At 42.0% G+C, this 11912-nt stretch overlaps 1 protein-coding gene across 4 annotated transcripts in view; it reads left to right on the top strand.

Moving 5' to 3' along the window:
• The first annotated feature begins 1169 nt into the window (after positions 1-1169).
• Nbn (nibrin) overlaps positions 1170-11912 on the top strand; it is a 36355-nt gene continuing 25612 nt past the window's right edge. The window contains exons 1-5 of one of the 4 annotated variants that reach the window (XM_037202384.1): positions 1170-1314; positions 4810-4943; positions 6490-6638; positions 6962-7121; positions 7881-7984. In XM_037202384.1, coding sequence (XP_037058279.1) covers positions 1278-1314; positions 4810-4943; positions 6490-6638; positions 6962-7121; positions 7881-7984 — 584 coding nt within the window. In that variant the 5' untranslated portion in view covers positions 1170-1277. Of the gene's footprint in view, positions 1315-1432; positions 1538-3014; positions 3233-4809; positions 4944-6489; positions 6639-6961; positions 7122-7880; positions 7985-11912 lie in introns of those variants that run through there. The other 3 variants (XM_028871624.2, XM_037202386.1, XM_037202385.1) reach the window with 3 other exon arrangements.

Raw genomic sequence — 11912 nt, 5'->3', positions numbered from 1 at the left:
AAACTTAATTTTCAGGCTCAGGTCTCCTTGTTGTAAATCAAAGAAGAGGCTCCTTCCCCTTTCTTCCCTTGTCCCTTGGTGTTAACAGTTGACTCTAATCTAAGCCTTAGATTCTAAGGGTTCTGGGTTTACAGATTCTAACAACCACTGACCAAAAATACTATTTTAAAAAGTATTTCTTACCGGGCGGTGGTGGTGCACGCCTTTAATCCCAGCACTCAGGAGGAAGAGGCAGGCGGATCTCTGTGAGTTCAAGGCCAGCCTGGTCTACAGAGTGAGATCCAGGACAGCGAAGGTTACACAGAGAAACCCTGTCTTAAAAAACCCAAAAAATTATTTCTGCTGCTGAATATATGTATAGATTTTTTTCTTCTTATTTTATTTTTGCTACTTAGGATTTACATGTTATTATACATCATATGTAATCTAATAGTCAATTACACTATATGGGAAGATTACTGTGCTATTTATTTATCTGTTGGTACTGAAGAACAAAACCAGTGCTTCGTGCATGCTGGGCCAGTGCTGCATCCTCGACCTGCATCTGTATCAGCTCTATACTTTGGCCTCCAAAATCCCTCGACCACTGTCTGCTGCAGTCTCTTTCTTTAATCCACACACACACACTTACTGTATGACGTGTAACAGTGTGATCACAAAGTTATTATTAGCAATCACAACTGGAATAAAAAAAAAACCTGTTTGCCAATGATCAGCTATTAAGGGAAATTGGGACTACTTGGCAAATTGCGGCCAAAGATACCAATTCAGCTTGTTTATTTATTGTTATTCGGTAAATTATGACATTGTGGAAAGACACAAACATATGTTTCGGGCATAATGCACTGAGGACACACTGGAAAAGGTTAAACATAAAGTTGGCTTTGGCATTTTAACCTATACTACCACAAATGATGCAAATTAAGACAATATAGGGAAATAATATAACCAGCCAGTACTTTAATGCATTTAATTTAAAATTCACATTACTTCGGAGATTTTAAAACACTACTATAGTTTGCGGATTAAAGCGTTGAAGTGAGATTGGTTAGTCACACCCTTTTAACAGGACACTTTCTGCGCTGCTCCCCTTTGACCACCAGGTGGCGCCCGGCGCCGGCGGCGCGCTCCGGTCTCCTTCCCGCGTTTCCGAAGGACTTGGCGGAGTCCTGGGAGCGCGCACGTCCCGGAGCCCGCGCCAGTGCAGCCCGGTGGCCGCGCACGCCTGACAGCCGCGGTTGGCGTGGCACGCCGCAGGGTTCTGAGGCGCAGGACCCATGTGGAAGCTGCTCCCGGCCGCTGCTGGGGCTCCAGGTAGGCGCGTTAGGGAGGCGGTGGGGAGGGAGCTCGTCCCCGGAGCGGCTGCGGAGAGGTGGGGGCCGGGAGCTGCGGAGCGCGCTTCCGGTCCGTCCTGCTCGCCTTCCGGTGTCGCCGAGGCTTCAGACCCTCGGCGGACGCCGCACTGGGTGTCGGGATCCCTGTTGGGAGCCCCGCCGTGAGCCCCGCGTAAGCCAGGCGGTGAAGTGTGCCTACCCAGGTTAGACCGGCTCCGGCCCGGCTGCGAACCGCGGCACAGTTGAAGGCCTGAAGGGAGACGTAGGGTGGGGACCGGAGCCCCAGCCCGGAGCATGCTTGTGGAGAGTCACATGACACCACGGGACCACTTTCAAGTTTTTATCATTTCCCCCCAAACTGTCAGAAGAATGGGGAAAAGTCCCCCACCCACCCATTTTACGCAGCGAGAAGGTTATCACGTATTATTAGTTGACGGAAAGTTAAGCACTGGCCTGTGATTGGATCTTGGACTCCGGGAAGCTGGTGGGGAGGCATTTTTCTAACAGTATCATGGGAAATAAAGTCAGACTCTGAGTAACTAGCCTGAGCCTAGCTGCTCTATGGGTTTCTGTGAGAGATCAGAAAATTGGTGGCGCATGCGTGTGATTCCACGCTTGGGAGGGGAGGAGAGGAAGGAGGATCGGGAGTAAAATTATCCTCAGATCCTGTCTCAAAACAAACAACTTGCCAAACTCAAGTTTGAGTGATTGAAGATTCGTGAATTGCTTGTCACCTTGAGCCGGTTGCTTCACAGAGCTTCACACAGCACCTTGGTCAAGCTATAATCTATACACTGAAAATGGAAATAACTTAGAAAAACGCCGTCATTCAGTTTTGCCTCAGCAGTTGCCTTACTTAGGCAATATAAGGAGACATTTACAGTCTAAGGATGCCATCTAATCGGTTGGTGGTCTGTGACTGGCTGATAACTGGCTTTCTGTTAGAAAAATGTACTTTTAGGCCGTAGTTTGGTATTCACCCAAGCAGCCTTAACCCTTTATTAACAGATGATAGCAGAGTAAATATGCTTCTAGACTCATTGGCAGAGATGCATCTCAGCATCTGATGGAAGCTAAGGGATTAGTTTTTAAATTAGTTGATCACCTTTGTGTTGCATCATAAACTAATAGAACATTGTTCCTCCTTGTAACTGTCCAGGTTCATCTCTGGTAAAATGAGTGTAATGGTGCCTGCCTGTAATCCCAGCTCCTTCGAAGCTAAGCCTGGGTAGCATAGTGAAACTTCCTCCCATAAATGAAATAAAGCGAACGCAAATCTCATTGACAAGTATAACTCAGGCGGTTTAGAAAGGATGCTAAGGTCCTACTGGACTCCTTTCCTGTTTGTCTAGTTCTGAGACTACTTTACCATTCTCAGATAGAAGCCCATGCTCCCAGTCCCCACAAGCCTCCACCACATATGCTATTACTCCAGCAGTCCAGATTTACAGCTGTTTTGTTGATTTTGTTTTTGCTTTTGTTTTTTCCAGACAGGGTTTGTCTCTGGCTGTCCTGGAATTTACTTTGTATATCAGACTGGCCTTGAACTTCTAGGGACCTGCCTCTGCCTCCCGAGTGCTGGGACTAAAGGCGTGTACCACCACCACCACCACCCTTTTTTTTTTTTTTTTTTAATATTCTTTTCACTAATTTGAAATGCTACTGTTAACAGTAAAACAAGTCTCTTAACTGCATAGTTGCATCTAATCTGAACTTAATCGTATTAATCTATATTGGTTTTTTCCTGGTCCATTGAAACATCTTTTAATTACTATCGCTTTTTGGCATGTTTTGCAATTTGATAGGGCAAATTCCTTTAATATTAAATTTCAGCGGCCCTTCCTGAGGATCTGTGTTTGATTCAACAGTCTGTAATTTGACACCACCCTCTGGCCTCTGTGAGTACTGCATGCATGCACTACACAGACATTCAGGCAAATGCTCATACACATAAAATAAAAATATTTTTTGATATTTTTTCTTGCCAGCCTTTTTTTTTTTTTAAGAAAGGGTCTTAACTATATCAGCTGCTGGCTTTGAACTTAGAGATCTGCCTGGCTCTGCCTTTTGAGTGCTAGGTTTAAAAGTGTGCCAACTTGTCCATTACCTGCTTTAATTTTAAGATATTTTCCTAATGAAGTTTTGAAATCATTTAATCAACTCCAAAATCAGTAGTGTGATTTTGTTTTTGTGGCACATTAAATTTATATTATGTTGGAGGGAGTATTCATTCAGTATTATTTTTTCGTTTGCAAAAAGAAAAAGGCTTCCGTGTTTTTAGATAACCTCATATATCCTTCAGTGAAGCTTTGTTAGAAAAAACCACATGTGGGGCTAGAGAGATGGCTCAGCACTTAAGACCGTTTGTTGCTCTTGCAAAGAACCCAGGTTCAGTTCCTAGCATCCACATGGTGGCTCACGACCATCTGTAACTCCAGTTCCTGGGGATCTAATGGCCTCTTATGATTTCCAGGGGCAACAAGCACATACGTGATTGTACAGAGTATGAGGTCCTTGTGCACATAGATAAGTACTAGGGAAAACAGGAGAGTTAAATGCACAGGCTTGTCTCTTCAAAGGAAGGGGATGTTTGCCTGTCTTCCAACTGGGAAAGGATGTAGTTCACAACTTGCTGCTCTTTTGACCAGGCTTCACCCGAATCCCTCAGACTATTACGTTTGTTTATCCCAGAATTTCCCCCTGGATCTTGAGCATTGCTTCCCAGTCCGTAAAACCCATCCTTATGAGAGATGCCACGTGTATAGCAGCCTGTGTAACTTCTGTGCTATCTTAGGACCAGGCCAATCCTGACTCCCACAGGCCTTGTGTTTACCTCAGTCCTTCTCCCTAGATCCTTATCTTGAGCACTGTTTCTGCATCAACAGGACCAGTCTTATGGAAAAGGTCATATGTACCTTGTAAAGAGTTTCAATGTAAGCATATCTTCAGCTTTGTTGTACACATGGGACTAAGTTTTCCTCAGGATCACTTTTTTCCAAAATTGCGCTGTGCTTAAATATGGCTAAAATAAACTGCCTAGTGTCAGAGGTTTGAACCAGCACTGGCTAACTAAGTCAACTGCACCAAGTTTCATTCTTGGCTCTCTGTGGATTGTTCTGCTGCCAGCCATAGAGCTTGCAGGGACCCTCATACATGATGTACATACACACATACATACAGGCAAAACACATGAAATAAAGCCACCAAAAGTTTTTAAAGAAAAGGAAAAAAAAAACATTTAAGATATATATGTGTGTGCGCGTGCGTGCGTGCGCGTGCGTGCGTTCATGTGTGTGCATGTGTGTGTGTGTGTGTGTGCGTGTGTGTGTGTGTGTGTGTGTACACACATGTCAAGTTGCTTAGCATTTAAACAGCAGAAGTGTGATTTATTTGCAATAACCTGTACAATATGTCCTGTACCACGAATGTGTGTATGTGTGTGTACTTTACATTTATTTACTTTTGTTTCCTCTAGGAGAACCATGCAGGCTTTTGGCTGGCGTAGAGTACATTGTTGGAAGGAAAAACTGTGCCATTCTAATAGAAAACGATCAGTCAATCAGCCGAAACCATGCGGTGCTAACAGCAAACTTCCCTGCAACCAGTCTGGTATGCTGCTGGCTTTATTTTCCTGTCTCGTGAGCAGATTTGACATTTTGTCTGTTCGTCTAAAACGAAAAACAACACAAGAACCCACATGTAAATAGCTGGGATTCTAGTATTTATTTTGAAATAGGAAGCTCTATTTGAATAGTTTTTTTGGGGGGGGGTGATTTTGAAATTCAGAGAAAGTGTTAGTAAAGATTTTATGGTAGTCTTTTGTCATGGTGATGAAATACCTAAGGTAAACAGTTTATGTTAATTCTGGCTCAAGGTTTCTGTCTGATCTCTTTGCTGCATTGTATTGGATCTGTGGCCCGTGCCATACATCATTGAACACTTAATAGGAGGCTGCTTCCCTCTTGGAGAACCATGCAGACTTTTCCTCTAGGAGAACCATGCAGACTTTTGGCTGGCGCAAGAAGTGAACAGAGCAAAGAGTGGAGTCTGAGAACTCTTTCCAGGGCTCACTTCCACAAACTTTGAATCCTTCCTCTGGCCCCATAGCTGACAGCTAAGCCTTGAACTCATGGGTCTTTGGAAGACACTCAGATCCAAACTGTAGGACATTTACTGAATAGTTGTGTGTATCAGTCATGTGCCAGTTCTGGGAAGGCAACAGTAAACTACCTTCATGACCCACAGTCTTAAAGGAGTTTATGCAGCTGTGTGGACACTGATATTTTCAGGGTGGGGATTGATATATTTTACTAGGGGAAATAACTGGCTTATTCCGATTCGCTCCTTTTAATGCTCTGGGTGTGTTTTATTACAACCATGGGTGTGGAAGTGAGTTTATGTAACTGTCAGTGCTTATGTTAGTACTTGCAGCATAAGTAAAACCATCATTTTGCACAGGCTGTGTTTATGTAAATGCTGGATGCTCAGAGAAATTCAGATTTTAAGTCTGTTCTTTTAGGAATAGGGGAAAATGTTTATTATTGAGATTCCTCTAGAAAAAAGTAAAATACTTACCTTCAGTCAGAAACTCTAGTTTTTAACCTTATATTCTCATCAGATTAGTTTTTGTTTTTTTTTTTTTTTTTTTTTTTTTTTGGTTTTTTCAAGACAGGGTTTCTCTTGTGTAGCTTTGCGCCTTTCCTGGAACTCACTTGGTAGCCCAGGCTGGCCTCAAACTCACAGAGATCCGCCTGGCTCTGCCTCCCGAGTGCTGGGATTAAAGGCGTGCACCACCACCACCGGGCTTAGATTAGTTTTTAATGGAATGATTTCGATAATGTAAAAAAAATGTATAGGAGAGGATACACCTGATATGTTAAACACAAAACAGACTGTACCAAAAAACAAACAAACAAAAAAGCCTCAGAAGAATGAATTGAGTGGTTAGGGAAATCCACACTGTCTTAGTAATTCTTGGCTTTAAGAAATGACCTCAGGGGAAAATATGAATTGCTAGTTGAGTGATCAATCCCTGAAGACAGCCTCATCATCTACTTAGTTTTGATTACCCAGAAAGTTACTAATCTTATGAAATCTACCCTGTAATTAGGAAGTGGTTAAAGACTTTAAATCATTTGTTGATTTTTCTTTTCAGAGTCAAACAGATGAAATTCCTACACTAACAATAAAAGATAATTCTAAGTATGGAACCTTTGTTAATGAGGAAAAAATGCAGAATGGCCTTCCCTACACTTTGAAGACAGGAGATAGAGTTACATTTGGGGTATTTGAGAGTAAATTCAGGTAAGAAGTTGATGTGAAAGCCACAGCTTTCTTTGGAATTCCAGAAGAGACTTTACAGACGATGAAGTGAAACCTCCGTGGCTGAATGAGTTGGCGTGGGCCCTGAGAGTCCTAAGGGCAGGTCAGTGTTTGAGTCCTCATAGATGACATGGAATGCCAATTTTTGGTCCTTGCTTTTTTTTCATTAGGACTCAAGACTTAAGAAATGATAATTTCTTAGGAAAAAAATACATTAACATTAAAGTGACTGATATTTTAAAGTCCTCTAAGTTGCTACCCCCAGAACTGCGATCTAACTTTATATAACTTCTTTTCATTTACAGAGTGGAATACGAGCCTTTGGTTGTTTGTTCTTCTTGTTTGGACGTCTCTGGGAAAACTGTTTTAAATCAAGCTGTATTACAGCTCGGAGGACTCACTGCCAACAACTGGACAGAAGAATGTACTCACCTTGCCATGGCGTCAGTTAAAGTCACCATTAAAGTAGGTTGGCAGTCTTTATGTGCAGACCTGGCTCTGTCTGTCAGCTTACGTCATTAACGTAATGCGCACAGACTCACAGTTGTTTGCTCTGATTGATGTGTGACTACCCCATTGCTTGTATTTAGGCTCGAATGGCTTTTCGCTGTTTATTGTCCCAGAGAAGCAAAAACACACAAATTCTAGTTCAGATCTTGATTTGCCTTTTTTAAAAGGTTTTATATGACCCTTTACTGTGAAGTTCATTTGATTGCGTAGATCATGTTTGCAGTCTAAAACAGAGAGTAGAGACAAAGTGCTTGCCACTTTTCAAGGTTAGCGTCTCCCGTCTCCTCTGTCAAGTCTGCCTTCTCCTGTCCCCACACCATCTCAGGACTCACTCCTGTTTCCTGTGGAAGATTATGATCACTTCTGAGTTCTTGTAGTTGAGTGTACCTGAGTGAGTCTCACCAGCCTCTAGTTACAGTAGTGACTGAGGACTTGTAGTTGAGTGTACCTGAGTGAGTCTCACCAGCCTCTAGTTACAAGAGTGACTGAGGACTTCTTAAATCTGAGTGCTTATTAGTGGTTTATGTTCTAACCCTGAGTTGCGACCAAGTACTGACTTCTGCTTTAGATTATGTCTCCTTTATCCATTTAGGACTTTGAACGGAAAAATAGTGTAGAACCACCTCTTTGTAGTTTATAACCTACAGCTTCCTTTTAAATAAGCTATTGTGTGAATATATGTATTTATAATTACATATGATTTTTCTATTTTAGACCATATGTGCACTCATTTGTGGACGTCCAATTGTAAAGCCAGAATACTTTTCTGAATTTCTCAAAGCTGTTGAGTCTAAGAAACAGCCTCCAGAACTTGAAAGGTATATAACTTACTTTAAATTTAATAAAATAGAGCATAGAAATAAGTAGGCATTGGTTTTACTTACATTGATTTGTAGCAGGAATCTTAGATGGTCTTATTAATAAAATCAAACCTGAGGCTAAGTATTGGGGTGAACATTGGAAGCTCAGAGAGACAGAACAAGCCACAGCTAACCTCACCAGGCCAACTTCTCAGCTGATTTGTTTCCTCAGACTGGAAGCCTCTGTGTCCTCATATCCAAATGGCTCTCAGCTGAACTGTGCTGCTCAAAACCTAAAAGCTTAACCAGCCAAATGCTTAACCAGTCAAATACTTCTAGTTTCTGGTCCTCACGCCTTATATACCTTTCTGCTTTCTACCATCACTCCCTGAGATTAAAGGCTCGCTTTCTGGGATTAAAGGCGTGAGTCACCATGCTTGGTTATATCCTTGAACACATGGATTTCTGCCTAGCTCTGCCTCCCAAGTGCTGGGATTAAAGGCGTGTGCTACCACTGCCTATCCTCTATGTTTAATATTATGGCTGTTCTGTCTCTGATCCCAGATAAGTTTATTAGGGTGCACAATATTTTGGGGAACACAATACCACCACATTAATTCCATGTCAAATGTTTCCTGTTGCTATGGAACAAATCTTAAGTGTTATCGACACTTATTGAAATACTTTTAAATAACAAAACATAAGGACAACGAATGACCCTGAAGTGTGGTCAAAAGAGCACAGGTGACAGTACCTCGAATCATTGAGGAGGAAAGCCCCAAAGCTTGAAGCCACAGAGGCCAGGACTGTGGTCTTAGTAACCTCATTTCAAAAGTGCAGCGAAGCTGGAGGTGGAAATCATGCTGACAGCCCCAGTGTTCAGCAGGAGGCTAAGGCAGAAGGTACTGAATTCACCACCAGCCTGGAGTGCCTGGTGAAACCCTGAACTCAGCTCGTCTAGCTTAGTGGCCGGTGCCCTTATACACTGACACATCCCTCAGCTCTGTTGTCTTGAGACACTCTGTCCTATGTCCCAGACTGGCCTTAAACTTGTGTAGTCAAAAGATGACTTGAACTTGTGATCATCTTGTCTTCGACTCCTGATTGCTAACGTTACAAATGAGTGCCACAGTACTCAGTGTATGTGGTACTGGGGAGTGAACCCAGAGCTTCTTGTATGCCAGGCAGGCACTTTACCAATTGAACTGTATCTTCAGCTTTGAAGACAATTTTTTAATTAAATTTTTAATTAAAATGTTTTGCAAGTTATAATAATTTTATTGGTAATTGGTATTTTATTACCAATTTTAAACTACCTGATTCAGGCTATTTTTCCAATACATATTTTTTTTATAGCCCTGGCTGACCTGGAACTCAGTATGTAGACCAGGCTGGGCCTTGAACTCACAGAGATCCGCCTGCCTCTACTTCCTGAGTGTTGGAATTAAAGGCATATGCCACCACACCTGGCTCCAATACACTTGTTTTAGAGACCATTTATGCCTCATGTTAAATGGTCTTTAAATAAAAAACCAGTACCAGATATTGGGGTAAATACTGAAAGGTCAGAGACAAAGGAACAAGCCACTGCCACATCTTACCTCCAGGACTCCTCAGCCTGAAACAGCCTCAGCTGATAGGCCACTAGCCAAGCTGAAAAAGCATCTAGCCAAAAGGGACACGTCTGCCAAACAGCCTCGAGTTCTGTCTCCTCACGCCTCATATACCTTTCTCTGCCCAGCCGTATTACTTACTTCCTAGTGCTGGGATTAAAGGCGTGTAGCGTCCCAAATACTACTGGTAGCAAAGGCATGAGATCTCAAGTGTTAGGATTAAAGGTGTGTGCCACCACTCGCTGGCATCTGTGTTTAATCTAGTGGCGTGTTCTCTGATCTTCAGGCAAATTTTAGTAGGGTACATAATATATCACCACAGTTGTCTGTGTTTAACAGTAGCCAAAAATTAGAATCTTCTGGGTTTTTTGTTTGTTGTTTGGTTGGTTGGTTGATTGGCTTGGGTTTTTTGTATATATAATTTTCATCTAGGAAATTTATTTTATAATCTGGTTAGCAGGTAACACAATATTTTGGATTCTGGTCAATAGTGGATGGTTCTTAACCTTGAGTCCTACAGCCCTGTGAGAACAGCTTCAGGAAGCATCCCTTATATACTTGCTTGGTCCCAACAAAATCATACTCTCTCTCCCTCAGAAGTCCATCTGTTTGCCTCTGGGGAGTCTGTGAAGTCCTGTAAATAACAACTCTGACTACAAAGCGTGAACCGTTGTTGATTCCAGTTTGCTTTAGGTGCAGGGTAAATGTTTTCTGTTGCTGGATGTCCTGTTGTTTGGAGCTTTCAGAGTTAGCTGTTGAATTCTCCTTCTACTCCGATTTCTGGCTGTTAATACCCATGACCACAGTGAACAACTTTACTCTAGGAAGACTTTTGAATAACTCCTAATTTACTGTTAACTTCAAAGGCCTATTGTGTCAGTGTTTTATACTGGCAATTGGCAGTGAATGTTTCATATCAAGAGCTGGGCATGGTGGTACAGTCCTGTAATCCTAGTACTCAAGAGACTGACCTGTTCAGCAAGGTGAGTCCAGCCTGTGCTCTATAGCAAGACACTGTCTTAGAAAAACGCAAAACAATCAAAAAGTATGTAGTCATTTGCCTAGTAGTAGGTTATTATACCTGTCTGCATCTATTTAAGACTGAGTGCTCAGTTTTTTTCCTCATTGTATAGTCCTGGCTGCTCTTTCAGAAGACCCTGGGTTTCATTCCAGACCTAGATGGTAAATTCACAACTGTCTGTAACTCCAGTTGGGGTCCACACATGGTACACCAACATATATATTATATACGTATATATATGCAAACACTCAAACAAAATTTTTAAAAAATTATTAATAGAAATGAATATGAAAGGGATAGCAAATAAACTGTAGTGACTTGATGTCATAAATACTTCTTTTAATCCTGAAAAAGTATGAATAGCTCTGAATTTAAATCAGGGCATGCTATGGTGTTATTATGCAGCAAATGCTGTCTTGTTTAGTACAGTTACATCTGCATTTTGCAGGTCATCAAGGAACAGGGTAAGGCAGTCACCACTGCATGGACCTGATGTGATTTATGATTCCCAAAGTACTGGGAATAGATGGAGTCAGTTTTAGAAGACTCAGTGTTGAAAAAGATTGTTTAAATGCCGGGCGGTGGTGGTGCACGCCTTTAATCCCAGCACTTGGGAGGCAGAGCCAGGCGGATCTCTGTGAGTTCGAGGCCAGCCAGGGCTACCAAGTGAGTTCCAGGAGAGGCACAAAGCTACACAGAGAAACCCTGTCTCGAAAAACCAAAAAAAAAAAAAAAAAAGATTGTTTAAGTGTATCATGTATATTCAAATAGGAAAGTCTACATTGTGTGTGTCTGAATATAAGGAAAAGAGGGAGTTCCCTTTCAGTTTGTACAGAACTCTCATGTTGTAACATGTTCTCTCAGTTACTTTATTTCAAACATGACTCTCACTGTTGGGAGAGTCTCCATAGACATCTGGCATTCATATGTAACTTGCTGGCTGTGGGAAGACTGAAGTCTGCCAGCCCTTTCCACAGCCATTCCTGTGCAGTGTTTGCAGAAAGAAATCTTGGGAGATGAAGTGGCTTCTCCTCTGGAATAAAAAGCATGCTTGCTGACAGCCCGCTGTGGACTCACAAATGCTGTGTTCCTTACTCTGGAGCACAGATGATCACATGTGCTTTCTGTACATTCTCCAGAAGAGATCTGCCACAAACCGCCTTTCAACCTTACTTTTGCTTAGTGTGTGTCTTTTGCAATCATATCCCTTAGTGTATTTATTTTAAGAAAATACAGAGGCATTTGGTATAATGCATGGAACTGATATCATATTTTAGGAAAAGGCATCTAGATACCTTTGGTAATTTTGTTT

This window comes from Peromyscus leucopus, chromosome 2 (genome assembly GCF_004664715.2).
Source record: "Peromyscus leucopus breed LL Stock chromosome 2, UCI_PerLeu_2.1, whole genome shotgun sequence".
Taxonomy (NCBI): Eukaryota; Metazoa; Chordata; class Mammalia; order Rodentia; family Cricetidae; genus Peromyscus; species Peromyscus leucopus.
This window is presented reverse-complemented; position numbering and strand designations above follow the sequence as displayed.